This window comes from Photinus pyralis, unplaced genomic scaffold, assembly GCF_008802855.1.
Source record: "Photinus pyralis isolate 1611_PpyrPB1 unplaced genomic scaffold, Ppyr1.3 Ppyr1.4_LG2, whole genome shotgun sequence".
Classification (NCBI taxonomy): domain Eukaryota; kingdom Metazoa; phylum Arthropoda; class Insecta; order Coleoptera; family Lampyridae; genus Photinus; species Photinus pyralis.
Window position 1 is genome coordinate 33,228,208 of NW_022170403.1, and position 16,348 is coordinate 33,244,555.

Sequence of the window (16,348 nt, forward strand, 5' to 3'; positions counted from 1 at the left end):
ACAAGATTTAGATAATACCAAATAATTTGCGAACGTACTTACTGTGCAACCTTTTCAACAGTTCGGCTTTAAAATCATTTTCGGAGAACTGCACATTATGATCTCCTAACCACACTTTAATGTTGTCTGTTTTCCCGTTATCGAACACAATTACTGACGGGTTATCAAAATTATTCAGTAATTACTCTTCAAACCAATGCACAGCGAAAGACGTAGAAAATAATCAAAATCAAATCAAACGAAAAGTAAACCAAAAGCAACCTGTCAAATTTACCAATTTAAACGCGACAACATAGCGAAATGCTACCAATTGTTGCGGCCAAAATAAACTACAAGCTTAATGTGTTGCTTAATAAACGAAAGTAAATTTACGTTGGTACGTCGTTTTCTTCAGGCAATGACGTGCAACGGAAGATATACTGAATAGACCGTATTTTAATAGTTTTGATTTATATTTTAATGTCATTAGGTTAAATATTGTATTATCAACATAGTAAAACTTGTCCGTTCGTCATTTTTTCAAAAATTAGATGTCCAGTAAAAATTAAATATCGCAGTTATAATAAAACTTAGAACGCAGTGATTCCGCAGTGTTCCCAGTCATGAAACATATGCCGAACGGTCAATTTTCAAAACTTCACTCCAAGGTAACTTGGTTTTTTTAAATTCAACTACCTACCAAGTTTTTTTTATTGCATCAAATGTAGGATTTGATTATATTAATAATATAAACAGGTTGGTATTTACCTTTGACATATTTTTTGTAATTCAACAATTTGTAATAATTCAGTGTTTTTTGATTTTCAGTAGGTAATTAATAGGCTGTTACCGCAAGTGGTTTCAGGTAAATGACATACTAATTACTAAGCTGCAGAATACAGAACGGACAGTGTCACAAACATGCACACTTGTAATGTATAGTGGGCTGAAAACAAAGTAAAGGTGTTACAACGGAGTACTTTATTTTAACCCCAACCATGCCACAAAATTGGTGGAAAAATCGTGTATGAATGTAAACATACCTAACTTTCATATCATTTGCTGTAACTGACGGACACTTATTTAACTGATATGCCAACAAATTTAACTCGTCTGCAGCCATTTTAATATTAACCGCTGTGGGTCTGGCAGTGACTAAATAATTCAATTTGTTCCTTATGAACTCCATTAAATCCTCTTTAGCATTAAAAGATGTGTTGTGAAGCTCAACGGCTAAACTTAGGCATCCCACAATAGCTATTGCAGGAGCTCCACGAACCTACACAAAATGAACTGTGATAATCTGATACGAACGATCAGCAACAAAACCTGCATCTTGTTTATAACGTTCCAACCATCATCAACGTCCTTAACAGAAATGTACTGTGATGTGCTAGGTAAAAGCAGTTGATCCAATATTTCTAAAGTTTTGTTTTGATATCTTATAGCTTCCAAAGCCATGGCTTCGTGCTTTCCACTAAATGTTGTAGCTTGTGTGGTGTTTGTAAAGTGTGTACAAAGTTCATAAGAAATAAAGGACTCATGAAAAAAAGATTGTGATTTTGTGAGGTTACGTACCAAGGACAACGAAACGAATATACCATTCGTTGTGCCTACAAAAGTTCAAATGGCCTAAACTCACTTGCATTGCATAAGAATCCGACGCGACTTTGTAAAAATGCGCATGTGTTGTTATCTCTTTAATTGGCAGTCAGCAGAATACAATTTTTTAAATTACGGACGATTTCTAGATACAAAATGTCTAAGCTTACACAACAGCATTGAAATATCATAAATTGGATAATATATGCCAATGACCACAGAGCAACTGATGTTTGTCTGTTTCAAGTTCGATCTTGGAACCATAGAACTAATATAACCAAAATAAAATTCACTCACACAACATAACCTCTTCATTACAGTAAAATCAAATCATTGGAGTGATATAAAACTTTACAAGTGCGTTGTTAGGGTGCATAATTTTATTAAAATTATATAATTTCTTAAAAACAATTTGACAGCAGAATTTTGTGGATTCGATCTGCAATGGCTAAGCTCTATAAATAGTGTGAATAAAAAATTTATCCAAGGAGAAGAGCTCAGTTCTAAAAATTTCTTTAAATGACCCCTTTTAGTTAATGTTACTTTAAAGATGGTAGGTGTTGTAACAGTGAGGTATTCAATGTAAAAATCATCCCATTTTGTAGGCATTGTTAGGAGCACAACTCGTAATCACTCTTGTTATGATAAGCATCATTCAAAAGGTGGGACCACATTATTCTTTGGCTCGATGGTTACTGTGCTCTACAGGGCTCATTAGATATTTGTACCCCACAGATTCGGAACTTCGACAATTAGCAAATATACCAAAAGATCAATTGAAATGGAAAAAAGGACATAAGCATGTGGAAAATGGCAACCAAAAAAAGGACACATTTCACGTTCCTAGAAGTCTTGACATCCAACTAGAAACATGTGCAGTTTCTCCATTAGATGTGGTACACTTGCGATATTTTGTGGAGTATCAATGGTTGCTGGATTTTACGTTATACTCTATATTTGTATATATAATAACAGAGGTAATAAGATTTATGGGTCGTTTAAAGTTGAGTTAATCACTTAACATTGTAGATATACCATTTCAGTTTTCCTGAGAAAAATGAAGTTAATTTAAGCATGATGTGGTGTGCATTGGTGATTACATTTGCACTGTATCCTTTAATTCGGCAGTTATTGCAGAACAATTTCCAATAAATCCCTTAACTTGGTACAGAAAACTTTTAATATCCTTAACAACACAATATTTTAAAGGTGAAGAATCAGTAGGGGAAAGATCAACGTGTATTGTTACCGGTTTTGTTTATTTTCTTATATCCATGTTGGTGTTAATCGTTGATGAAAACGTGTTGGAAGTGGGTCTTGATGTCGCATATGCAAACTTTAACGCAAGCACATCTGCATTTTTAACCAAGCAAGGATTGCAATCTTCGTAATTAGTTAGAGAACTGAATGACTTCAATTACCAAACAATGCTGTTTTAGAGGGTTGCTGTCCAAAATTGTGTTTAAATTTTTTATAGCTGTATTCTGTGGCTTTTTGGGAGCATTATTTACTTTTCCCGGATTAAGGATAGCAAAAATGCATTGGGATCTATTGAAGTAAGTGTGTGTCCATTGAATCTGCATGTATTTAAATTATTTTAATTGCTGCACTGGTTCCAATAGTTCCATGTTGATAAATTTAACCAAAACTTCATAGATCATTTTAAAATTGATACTATTAGGAATAATTGTTTTGCCTACTAACTATTTTTCTCAGTCCATTTTTTCTAGAATATACAGGTGGTTACATTTTGATAGAAGGGACCAGAACAAACATGTTTTTCACATACAACAAATGTTTCTCTCTAAAGTTTTCCAAAATTCCTGCAATGAGATGGTGCATTCTTAAACAGGACGAGAACGAAAATGCGCATTTCAACTAAATTTTCTATTAAACATGAAAATACAGTAACAGCAATTGGTTTGAGAGTTCGAAAAAAATTGTAACTGCAGTTTTACTGCTGGACGATAAAAGTGATCATGATCATGGTCATAATTTTACAAAATATCCGGTATATGTTTAATTGATTATTATCATTATTTGAATAATTTTAATTCTTGTCGCCATAGTGTAAGACTAGAATAGTGAAACAACCTTACGGAAAAAAAAGGTAACAGATTTGGACATCGAGATTTCGCAGCTCTGGACGCGACAATCTGAAAGGGCCACAGGTGTCGTGGATTTTAAAAGTAACTGATGTTACAAACGCTTAACAACAAATTGCCACTTGTCGCTACATGAGAATATAGATGGCGCGTTTTGCAAAGCGAATTTACAGAAGGAATATTATACCTACTTTTATCTCATTTTTATGCGTAAGAAAAATATAGAGGTAAATTAATCCACGCAAACATCCCGACAATAATACTCCTTTGTTATTACATTCTCCGGTACGTCAACTGAGTCATCACATTTTACAGACCTCCTTTACATAACCTACTTTCATATTTCAAATTGAGGCTGTATTAGGTACTTTTATTAGTAACAATAAAAGTTACTTTTGGAACTCAAAATAGATACATTTTTCTGGTGAAATGTTCCAACCAGAGTTCCTTAATCATTAGAAACCGTTCTGTAATGAGATTTTGTGATAAGAACAAAAAAAGAAAAATGCTTTTTAGTATTTCAAAGTGCCGAACAAAATACTGGTGACTATTTTTGGGTAAAAGTTTCGAGTATTTTCTAAAGTCATAAAAATTATATAACAACTTGTAAAAACAGACAGTAGTTATTTTTGATACTGAATTTTCTCCTGAAGAGTTGGAATGGAGTTTAGATAGCGCCACATTAGTTAGTAAAAGTTGTAAAACGCCACTTTATTAATAGTGTTTTAGATTATGTTTTCTGTGGCTGGCACAGATACCACCCCCACACCTGCGCATGCGCGTTATCTCCAAAAGCTTTTCAGTCCTTTCTTTTATGTATAAGAATATGTGTACCAAATTTGGTTCCAATCGGTTCAGCCGTTTAGTCAGAAATGACAGTACAGACGGAACCGACAGACATATCTATATCATTGAGATTTTGTTTGATTCGGATTTCTGGTGCATTTCCGTAAAAAAAGTGGGAGGTCGTTTTTTTACCCCAATGCAATACCTCCTTTACAGGTGGGTCCTCTACGGGTGGTAATAAACATAAGTATTGTACGTGTAGCCTGAGCGTACGCGCTTGCTTTTACATGAGTTAACCGATTTGTCTGTTTAATGTCGACGAACTGTAGCCATTAGTTAACTGTCTCCGAAAACAGAATTCAAAAATTCGCCTTTGTTTCCGAATTATGGCGCGGTAAAACGGATGGATGCAAATGATGCGAAACCTACAGTATACATTGTGTCCAATATAAGGATGTTTATCATGGGGACCTCCGAAACAATAGAAGGACGATAGTTAAATTGAGGAAAAGTTGCATAATTAACCAGTTATTTATCATGCTTTAAAGAAATTCCAATTACTTCCGATACCGAATATATGCCTGACAAACCCAAATTTTCCGATTTCGTTTTCATTTTTTTCTAATGTTTATTTGAACAGATACAAAAAAATATAAAAATACACTTTCTCATTGCCACTTTTTGCAATGAGAAAGTGTTTGTTATTTTTTTGTGTCTGTTCAAATGACATCAGAAAAAAATAAAACGAAATCGGAAAATTTCTGTTTATCTGACATCTTTGGAAGTAATTGGAATTTTTTGGTTTTCTTTAAAGCATGATGGTTAATTGCGCAACTTTTCCTCAATGTCATGCCGGAGATCCCCATGATAGACATCCTTATCTTGTACATAGGACATAGTGTATATGGTCATCTTCATTGCGGATAAACTACATAGAACGATTTCTATAAGCTTTTGCGTTGGAAATTGTCGGTACAATTAAAGGTATGGGTTGCTCCGTATAGGGCACTAAATTTTTTTTAGAATAAGGTTTATTATCTGACATTAAAACACAATAATGATTATGAAATTTTTGAGTTTTCGTACCATTTTTATATGAATAATTTTTTAACACAGTTTTGAAACGAATTTTGTAATTCTGATTAGAGTTTCGGGTCCATCTGCAGAAGATTTTGCTCTAAAATGTGTATGTATTAAGTAAACCATAATAAATATTGAAAATCCTCATTTCAGATCATATGGCGAGATTTTTTGCATAAATTTGAATGGGAACTATTTTAACGAGTTTTAAGAAAAATTAGAACTATCAAGTTCACACGAAAGGAGATTAAAACTCGAATCCCGTCATACTTGCTTTATTTGTAACAACAGAATGTCGCTTATTCTCTGCTACTGAAGTGGAATAATTTCATTCCAACATATTCATATATATTCAAATGCATACCTACCCAATATCCTATCCAAAGATGTGGCATTCTTCTTGATGAAACTTCTCAGAGAAACAATAACTATAAAAGAAACGTAATTTTGCCAACTTTTTAAAAGATAGCTTCCAAGAGAAACTTTTGCGGCCCTCGGTTTCTTTGGAAAAAGATGTTTCTTTCGGTTTCGGTACTCTCTACCACTAGACTTTTTTTGCACAACTCAAATCTAACACCCTGTACCTATACAATTTCTTTAGATTAGCAACTTACCTTATTTGTGTAAAGATTTAATGGACATTTAGTTTGTATTAATAGTTACTTAGGTACTGTATTTATACTTTATTAATTTTAGGTATTTTAAAGAAAAAAGAATCAAACAACTATTGTTGAATTTAAGTTTTGTGCTACCGTTTATATTAGTAATTTTATGGATAAAACCGGTTAGTCGCAATTATTTGACGGTCAGAAAATTCTCAAGCTTTTCAGAACCTTTGTAAGTAGTGTCTTATCCAAACAAACAGAAATATTTCTCATATTATAGACTTCATCCGCACACTTTTGAGTCTGTAAGATTCATTGCAGTTATTCTAACAATGTTAGTGAAGATGATGCTAACGCCATGGTATTTGCAAGCTTATTTGGATATGGCATATCATAGAATGGAGGATCAAAAAAAAGAGGCTGGACGAATAACAAATGTTGATCTACAAAAGAGAGTATGTATAGTTGTGCTATCGGCATGTTGAATTTAAAAAATGCTTGTAGATTGCAGCAGTATTTTATTACTTATGTGTGGCCACCTTACAATATATCATACCATTGATCATCTGCTTAAATTTAACGTTTATGTATAAAACATTGGGAGGTTTTTCATGGAAAGGAGTGTTTGATAGTGAAGAAAGCTGTCCTGTAGATGGTGCATCTCATATTTCGCAAAATGGTGATAGTTCTAGTTCCACTTTGATACAGTCTATACAAGAATTTCATACATCAGTGGAAGATTTAAAATCTGTATGTATTATTGACTTAGCACCATATTGGAGTAATTTTAACTCTTGTTTCAAGGTTTTCAATCCAATTGTATTTAGAGGATTATTTGGGTTTGCGACGTGGTGGTGTTGCTTTCTATACTTTGCAACTACTTCAACAGGAATGGTGTATCAGTCATACTTTACAAGATCATAAATCGTGTATGATTTATACCTATTAGTTTGATTCATTAAAGTTACTGAGGAGTGAGTAGTTTTTTTTAAACCATTGTATTATGTGGGCGTAGTAGTGCTAACGGTCTTATGTATGTGTACAAAAGAAAATAAGTTAAGGCATAAATAAATATTCTTGTAAATCAAAAACTTAGCACTGCGCATGCGCACACCTGATCTTCATGCGATACGCTGGCCTTTACTAGAATATTTTGTTAAAATTTCAAAACTATAAATAAGACAGTTGACATTGATCTGCTTTTTTCAATATACGACATTGTGCAGTCTGCACACATCGTCAAGATGTAGATTTTTCTTCGTTCAGGTTCCAGAGCTAAAAGCTACCGAATGCAAAAAGAACAAACTAAATATCTTGAAAACTGTAGGAGTAGTTTAAGGGCTTGGATGGGTAGACTGAGGAAGTGGTCATAATGGCGCCTTCAAACATGAGTTGGAAAATGCAATGATGGTCCTACTTTTTCCATCATCATTTAAATCACCAAGAATATTCTCGTTCTCTCAACCTACAAATAATCTGCTAAAACATGGATCAACAATGTGATTGGGTAAAGCTGAGACAAGATTTAGTAGTAATTATGTCATTACTTTTCTACTTCTGAGCGTTCTTATAGTCTTTCGATGTTACGGATATTTTGATGATGGTGTTTAATTTGATTGTACAATGTTAAATATTTTTGTAATATTCGATATAATTTAGAACATTCATCGTGGAAGTTTTAAGATTGACCTTGATGGATATATTATACAGGGTGGTGACTTGCGTAACGCATCATAGGGACTTCAATGTAAAATTCATAACATGCGATTATTGGCTCCCCAAATTATTTTAGAGCAAAAATGTATTAAGGTTTTTTGTAGAAAAAATTTTTTTACGTCAATCAACCGTATTAGTTTTCAATTTTTTGCATAATAAACACGGAAAATTGGAAAAATAAAACCCGCATCGCATATTATTGAAAAAGATGCGGGTTTTATTTTTACAATTGCGTAAAAAATTTTTTCCTACAAAAAACCTTAATATATACATTTCTGCTCTAAAATAATTTGGGGAGCCAATAATCGCATGCTATGAATTTTACATTGAAATCCCTATGATGCGTTACGCAAGTCACCACCCTGTATAGTTGCAACTCCATTTCCACTAATTGCTATTTGGCATAAAAATTTCATAAATGTCACAACGATGTCACGATACCCCCCTATTAGTCAATGCTCTAACAGTCTAACTCAGCAGTGGGCAAAGTACAGCCTCCAATGTGACTCGTGACGAATTACAATTTTACACTACCAATTACAAATAAATAATAAGGAGCAAGTAATTTCTTGTACAATTTTCACTAGAAAGAGGCTCGTGTTCTATATAAGTCGCAATCGAATATGTCACGGAAATGTGTTGCTACCTTCCCAAAAAATTAATGAATTTAAGTCCCACTTTATCCTTTGCATCGTTAAACGCTAAAAATAATTACACTTCAAAAATAAGAAAAGTTAAAAAAAAACATTTCCTGTTCAATGGTATAACTACAATCGCTTATTCCTGCGAATGATTGGTCAACAGACTTAAATCAGTTCCGTAAATGCATATTCAAAGAATGAAAAGATTACCTATTAGAAAAGTTTATGATAAATTGAAAGGAACGGCTGGTAACTAAACAAATAAAATAATATAAGGAAATATTTAATTTTAATAATGTTTATTTTCTTTAACATAAAATGTTCTGTTTTTTTATTAAAATGAAAAATACTACATAAAACAAAGTTATTGCATATTTCGGCTTGCTTCCTCATTGAAAATTTATTTGGTAGTCATTTACTCAAAAAGTAACAATTTTGTGATTCATTTTGGAAGGTTCTTTCTAGATAGTTAACACATTAATGCACATTAATACATAATTAGGTACCTATATCTATTATTTATGAAATCTATCTCACAAGTGACATCACAGATAGTTATTTCAAGTTTCATGCTGATTAGCAGACATGGTTAGACTATGGAATGGAACTTATGAATGAATATACTTTATAAGTACTTATTAGCTTTTCGTTTCGTGCAAATGAACTTTATATTTGAGGAGCACTAAGAGTGTAAAAAGAAAAATCGTGAAAGGGTCGATTCTTTGTTTGGGACCATAGCTCGAGACATTTTCTTTGTCTTCCATCTTTTGTCGATCACCTCTTGTTTTACTAGTGTGCAAATATCCTCAAAATGCATTCTGAAAATGAAAAACGTAACATACAATAACAAAATCCCTTTCAATTTACTCAAGAGCCTTCTCTTGAATGTGCTTGCATAACGACTGAATAAACCATGATCCTTTTGCTTTATCACGTACAGCACCAAACCCAGGTACAGTAGCCCAAAACAGCAGAACATCTGCAAGTTTTGGCCGTGAACCTCCATCCATTTGTAAATTACTCTCGCTGTCGGTTTGGACATTTGATTCTTTATGCTGATTATTAAATGAATTTAAAACTGTTTTGTTAGGTGTTCCAACAGGATTGTCATCGTCTTCGTCATCGGATACTAATAAATGATTGTGATAATATGACTACAAACAAAATTCAGATCCACAAATTACCTGTTTGACATTCCGTTCCTTGACACGATTGTAAAATCAATATTTTAGGTTTATTTCTCAGATGAGTAGTATTTACCGAACAGACAGTGTCACGTATTTGGGATATATTAACGGAAATACTATTGACACCAAAGACTCTTCCTAAACAATACAATCTAGTACCGATCTAATTAAAGGAGACCTCACCTTCAAGTCCATGCGATAAAATACATATAATTAGACTAGAGTGCTTCCTAATTTTATTTGCAGTATCAGTAATGGCCCTTAAAATTTCATCATGGGTTAAGTTATTTTCAATTTCAACTGTGTAACCCAATTGTTCAAACGTTTTCCTTAATTCCTCACGATCGAATATAGTACCTTCCCTTCTATCCAACTGAAGGGATACATTAGGTAAAAGATGCTGAAATTACACATGCATTAGATATGCTTAATTAAGCAGTTGTTCTCTAATTACAGCAAGTGACGGGTCTGGTTCAGTGTAGAAAGATTCTTGATTAATGATCAGACATATCCCCGGCCATCTTGAGTCAATAAAATAACGATTATTTTCATAATTAGAACTCCATGTGCGATCTTGGTAGAACGAAGCAGACGATGTTGCAGAACTTATGCTCGAATAAGGTTCGTCTTTGTTATTGTTGTATCTGTCACTTACATCAGCTGGAGATGGTAGTTTGATTTTTAGACTCTCACATGCATCATACATTTCCATCACTTTAAACACCTTGGTTAAATTACTAAGATCGGTAGGTGATATATATTTAGACGATATCCAATGTAACAGATACATTTCCATGTATGGTACTGGAAAATTCATGTATTTTAACTTTTTGGTGTTAAAGTCTTTTTGCACGTGTCCCAAAAATGTTTCCATTTGTGCGTTGGTCATCTTTTCACAAATGCAGTACAGCTTTTTTTTATAAAGATCAACAAACAGAGATGTTTCTGAATTTGATGGGAGAAATCGTTCACAAACTTCTTTCCTGTTGTAACCTGCAAGTTCATTACAATAATTATATCTCATATCAATTGGAATAGAATGTCGGTCATTGTTTTATATTGTGGCTGATATAAGGGAAACGTCCCAAACATTGGCCACTTAAGAGTTAAGGATAAGCCCCAACTTTGAGAAACTATACAGAATTACTTCTGAGAGTATAGGTTATGAACAAAATAGTGATGGCTAGTGAATTTATTCATCTTGTGGACTCACTTTTCAAAAATCCGAATTAAGATATGTATTTTCGATAAAAAATTTAAATATTTCAAAAATACTGAATGTCCCAAATATCGGCCTACTGGAAGTTATGATGTTCCTATTAGGTATCGGCCGAGGACTGTACCTAATACCGGTCATACTTTGGGATATAAATAAAGGTTTACTAAAAACAACACAACAAATAGTTTGGTGATAAACATATCTATTAAGTACACAAAAGTGGATACCTTTGATTTATGAATATTTTTGAATTTCGGGAACCAAATACTTAGTATCCTCCTTTGTTCACCAACTTGGGCTTTTAATCACCTAAACAACAAATGTATGCCTATAGGTATTTGGGTGAAAAGAAAGCTATATGTAAGTACTTACTTATTAAGTAAGCAAATACCTCCATTAAAGGTATAGACCGTGGTACATGAGAAAATCAATTCCACTGCAAAATATTGATCGATTCTCAGCTAAAACCAAATTGAATGCCCCAAATACAAATGAAAGTTTATAGTGTGTATAATCTCAATAAAACTTACTCTAAAGGCTTCGTGACACTATATATAGACGGAGAGCTGGCGACATATTTCACTAAGCGTCTCTTATGTGGCTCAAAATTCGCTGAGCGATAGGTATGGGGTTCGTCTCAAGTAACCCGTGAGTCTGCCAGCCCAAAGCCGTTGTGTTCAAGCACCTGGCTCAGGTGAAAATCGCGATTTTTCAAGTCATCGTTATATGGTCTGTTCCAACTCAGATTTGCTCGACTGTTCTATTAAATTGTTGCTTTAAACAGGCAGACACGTAGGTTGTTGTTAACATGGTGGCAGAATTAATAATAATGATTTTTTTAATAAATATTTTCAAGTCATAGTTTTACGTCTGCCAATTTTGTTTTCATAAAGTACAATGTCGCCCTACAACACATGTAAAAGGGCAGATTGAAATTCCGTTGCAAACACCTCGAAAATAATTAATAAAGTTCCGTAAAATTGTACCAAAGTCGGGCCAGCGCGGGCGGTGGCGGGATGGGGGTTCCACGAAACGACGGGACTGGCCGAGTGGAGGAGATCCAGCTGTGCGGCCAACTACTTACTACCAATTAAAGTCATTGAAAAAAATATTTTATTTAAATTACTTTGAATATAATGCAGGCGCAAATTGTGCTAAAGATTTGAATGATCTTTTGGGTAACTTTATAAGCAAAATTGCGGAACAATATCGAACTGATGGTGAAAGTGTTAGTGAAATACAATCCGATCAGTTACTTTTTGGTGATATTTTAAAAGTAAAATTTAAAGATTACGGTGATATTCATTCCAGAACGAAATGCGCATTTTTGGGGAACAATTTAAATACTGGTAAAGATTGTAGTGCTTTCTCCACCAACCAAGCACACCTAACTACAAAGAAATAATTTTATGCCATTTCCGAGCATATTCTGCCAAGGCAGATGGCTTATTTGAAAGTTTCAGGTATAATTTTCCCGAGAAACTGTGGGGAGATTGCACAACTGAATTTTAGATCTTCAAAATTCTTTCTAGTGGCTAAGTACTGTAGCGTGGCAATTAATCGCTCTCTACTGGTAACTGCCTCATGTGGGTATCATTCCTCTCAATAGCTGGGCGAACATATTTTAATAAAGTTTCAAATGTCCCATTGTCCATGCCCAAAAAATTGTGCAAATCATGACACTCTCTCGGTTCCAATTCTCTAAGTAAACTCATATGAGAGTACCTTTTTCGTTTCAGGAACCACTGTTTTGACCACAGTCCGTTTTTTTTCGTATCTTCAAATAAAACTGTATATCCTCCAATTATTGTCAGTTTCTCCTAATGATCCATACCACTTACCACAGCACTCAAAACAACACAAGCCAGGGCTAGTACTACAGAACTGAAATAGCGACAGAACGCCGCCTGCTCGTCTATTGAGATTTGTCCGTGATCTGTGTACAGCCATATCCGCCTGTGTGAGGCTCAACACGGATCTGTCCGCCATACAGATCCGCCGTACACATCCGCATGTGAATGGGGCCCTTTAATCAATAAATATACTCATGCCCACAATTTGGTGGAAAATATACAGCGTGGGCCATTAGTGCATGGGTGGAAAATTGTAAATTTTATAACGCACATATTTAAAATTCATTGTCAGGACATGTTGAAGGAAAAGGTTACAATCTAAAAATATATTCAACGAAATTCCAATCCTTATATAGAGTGATTTATATCAAAGTTGCATTGTTTTAAATAGAACTTGTGTATATTATTGCATATTCAGAGTCCTTGGTCAATTTTAGTGTGACTTTATATGTAAGTATTACACATGAGCATTGTTTAGGGACAATTTGGAATTTTTTCAAAAAGTAGATGTCCAATAAAAATTAAATATCGCACATATTTTTTTGAAAAATTTTCTTGCATGAGTGTACTAACATGCTATGTTATCAAAAAGAGAAAGGAAATCTCTATCAAACGAGCCTAATAAAAAGTTACATATAAAACTTGTATTAAAAATTAAAAAAAATTCAATTGTTTTTCATTATGCATTTGTTTATTTTAACAAATACAACTGAATGCTGCCTTATTGTAGAAAATAAAATACTAAACAGCTTTTATATAGAAAAATGTTGTGTACAGTCGTTTACTGGGATATACTGTGTGCCCCAGGTTAAACGCACAATCACGTAGTGATGAGTTCGAGGATGAGTTTTATCACTCGAAAAGATACACGCTGTTTATCACTTCCAAGAAACACCCTAACTTTCGTAATTATGAACCGATTTCGACCAAACTTTAGGGGTTGGTGTAACTCATAAATATCTCGGTCAGGTTCGTGAATTAGCCAATTCCACCACATTGGAACAAAATGGCGGAAAGAAATCTATGTACATCTATGATTTTGTTATACTATATTACCCGAGGGCAAAACTTACAAAGAATAATCAAATTGTATTCACTTCCTGTTTAACTGGTAATCCAAGAAACGATCTGAAAGTCATTAGATACTTTGCAGACAAAGAACTATGTCCCTAACTGGTTTTTTAATCACCCTGTATTATCATGAGAGTTGAGACCAATGAATATTGGTTTCTATATATTCAAACGTGTTCTCCCAGTGATTGTAGAAAAGGCAAATAACAAATTCAATGTAGACTAAATACATACCTACCTAATTTATATATCAAATGGAAGTTTTGAATTATTGTCAATGCTTCGATTAATTTTGTTTGCCATTGGCGACCTGTTTTTTCTGCATGTCTGACCCACTCTACAATCACTTCAAAAATTGCACCACGCTGCAGTTGAATTAAGTGCTGAAGTGCAATTTCGATATCATCATAAAGCAAATACACTAGAGACACCTATAACAAAGAGACGATTAGTTACACTAAGATGATTACACATGAGTATCTACTTACTTTTTCCATCATATCTAAATACTTTTCTGCATCAGAAACATTTTTTAGTGTTATTGTTGGCTGTTGCATCGGCCTATTGCTCCACGATGGATCTGACTCTTCTATTAAAGCATCTATCGTAAGCGTATTTTCCATTTTAATAGTATATTTAATTTCTCAAGAGGAATTGCTCTATTCTTTAACACTAACAAAGCTAACTACACTATTATAGAGACCATCTTACATTTAACAATAGACTCTTTTCTGTAAAGTAAGTAAACATGTCTATATTAATTCTAATTCCATTAAGATAAAAGCCACAGCAACTCATGGAGACAGGGGAATAACCAAACAGCCACAAATCACATATATTTCTACCAAATAACCAAACAGCAAATCAGCAGGAATACCCCAAAATAAAAATACCTATAATAAAAACTACATAGGTATGTACAAAGTTAAAAAGATAAAACCGATTAAAAACTTCAAATAATTTCAAAAGGCGATTTCACCAAACAACAATTTTCATACATGGTGGTTTCTTTCATAGATTGGTCCGCCTGTCCTACTTTTTATTATAACCAAAGATCATATGAGGAGCTTGCGTGCAAAACCGGCTATATCCAAATTTAGCAAAAAAAAATTTTTCTCCTATTTTACACTTTACATTGCAGACTATCGACCTAAATCTAAAATGAGGTTATGGACAAATGCCAACAAATATTTACAAATATTTATGTTCTATTGAGAGCAATTTCACATATGGTCTTCAGTTTTTCGTGCAACACTCGTGCAGTACGAGTGCTACCGCAATTTAAAATAAATAATATATTTCCAGAGAATGCTAACAATTCTATTGGAACAGTATGCACGGCCGCTATAGGGCGTAAGTTCTTAGCATAGATAAGTATGGGATAAGGGCGCCAGGGTCTTTAGTCACTGTCACCAATTCAGTACTGCTTACCTGACCCAGGATAAGTCCATTAAAATCTCTAGTAATAAATAGTGATAATAACTTAATAAAAAAAAATGTAATATCCTACGATATACGAAAGTTAACGTTGTTATTCGATGTTCGATAGCAAACGGAAATTCGGCGACTCCAATAGTTGGTGATAATAAATATAAAAGAGAGCGGACCTTAGCTGAAGTTTAGCTTATCTTTGGGACGACAGCGGCTATTTCGATAAATTGGTACAGGTGGATCTTCTTGGCGTGCGGCGCTTCCTGGGCAATTATCTTCAAGTAGAAACGGTGATACGTCCAATTTCCGGACGAACTCCTTTATATACGATTCCAAATCAAAAGTAGACGAAATCCAAAATGGGAAAAGAAAACGGAAAATAAAAAAAGGCCTAAAATAATTATTGACGATAAAACCGCGAAATGCAATGGAAATAATACCTGAGATAACGGGCGGCCTGCAGATATAAGTTGCTGTTTATATCAATTATTTCTTGAGTTATTTTCTAAGTCTTCTAAGACAATGCTAATAAGTAGATAACTTCTAACTACCTTTACTAAGGATAACTCAAATTACTTTTATTTTCGCACTCGATTAATATCAAAATGGATGCAAAAACGACCAAGTGCGAAGCAACAATCCCCAATTTTTCCAATAATTAAATTTTAGCGATCGGCGTTATCATTTATCGTCTTAAATTTTACTTTAAAACCGTAAACGACATCTAACAAATTTTGTATAAAGCCAGGTACTAAATGCTATAGGAAATTGAAATTTGAACTGTAACACGAGTTTTACTTGTTGTCTGTGGTTTTACCAATCGAAAACGCTATAAGCCAATCAGCACACTCATGCCGTTTGAATGTATGTCAATATAATGGCAGCTAAATATAAGGAATAGCAAGCTAATTGCACCGACATCAAATATAATTCCAACTTCCAAGTTCATAACTTCACAAAAACAACACCTCATACTTGTTTTATTTTGGGTTAACAAGGTAAAATAATGAAAATAGATAACACGTGCGCACCTTTTCTAATGTCATTGGTTCGCAATATGAAATAAGAAATAA

The 16,348-nt window shown here is 33.7% G+C and overlaps 3 protein-coding genes across 4 annotated transcripts; 1 reads left to right on the forward strand and 2 right to left on the reverse strand.

Annotated features, from left to right (window-relative positions):
• Positions 1-171: 171 nt before the first annotated feature.
• LOC116163662 (methylthioribose-1-phosphate isomerase-like) lies at positions 172-1,563 on the reverse strand. Of its 2 annotated transcripts, XM_031477714.1 has the most exons (3): positions 1,309-1,548; positions 1,023-1,258; positions 172-925 (listed from the first exon to the last, which is right to left on the reverse strand). In XM_031477714.1, exons 1-3 carry the CDS (start codon positions 1,438-1,440, stop codon positions 841-843), a joined length of 453 nt encoding a protein of 150 aa, XP_031333574.1. In that variant the 5' UTR covers positions 1,441-1,548; the 3' UTR covers positions 172-840. The 2 variants fall into 2 exon arrangements, with proteins under 2 accessions (XP_031333574.1, XP_031333575.1); XM_031477715.1 differs by having other exon boundaries at positions 781-1,258; positions 1,309-1,563.
• A 216-nt stretch (positions 1,564-1,779) lies between these two features.
• LOC116163661 (transmembrane protein 161B-like) lies at positions 1,780-7,136 on the forward strand. Its single transcript, XM_031477713.1, has 9 exons — positions 1,780-2,134; positions 2,187-2,558; positions 2,611-2,690; positions 2,753-2,968; positions 3,021-3,137; positions 6,249-6,389; positions 6,438-6,612; positions 6,662-6,907; positions 6,962-7,136. The coding sequence occupies exons 1-9, from the start codon at positions 2,132-2,134 to the stop codon at positions 7,079-7,081; spliced, it is 1,470 nt and encodes a 489-aa protein (XP_031333573.1). The 5' UTR covers positions 1,780-2,131; the 3' UTR covers positions 7,082-7,136.
• Positions 7,137-8,826: 1,690 nt separating this feature from the next.
• LOC116164534 (caspase-8-like) lies at positions 8,827-15,021 on the reverse strand. The gene is made up of 7 exons (XM_031478728.1): positions 14,333-15,021; positions 14,083-14,275; positions 10,156-10,694; positions 9,885-10,101; positions 9,699-9,839; positions 9,382-9,643; positions 8,827-9,332 (listed from the first exon to the last, which is right to left on the reverse strand). Exons 1-7 carry the CDS (start codon positions 14,465-14,467, stop codon positions 9,197-9,199), a joined length of 1,623 nt encoding a protein of 540 aa, XP_031334588.1. The 5' UTR covers positions 14,468-15,021; the 3' UTR covers positions 8,827-9,196.
• Between the last annotated feature and the right edge of the window lie 1,327 nt (positions 15,022-16,348).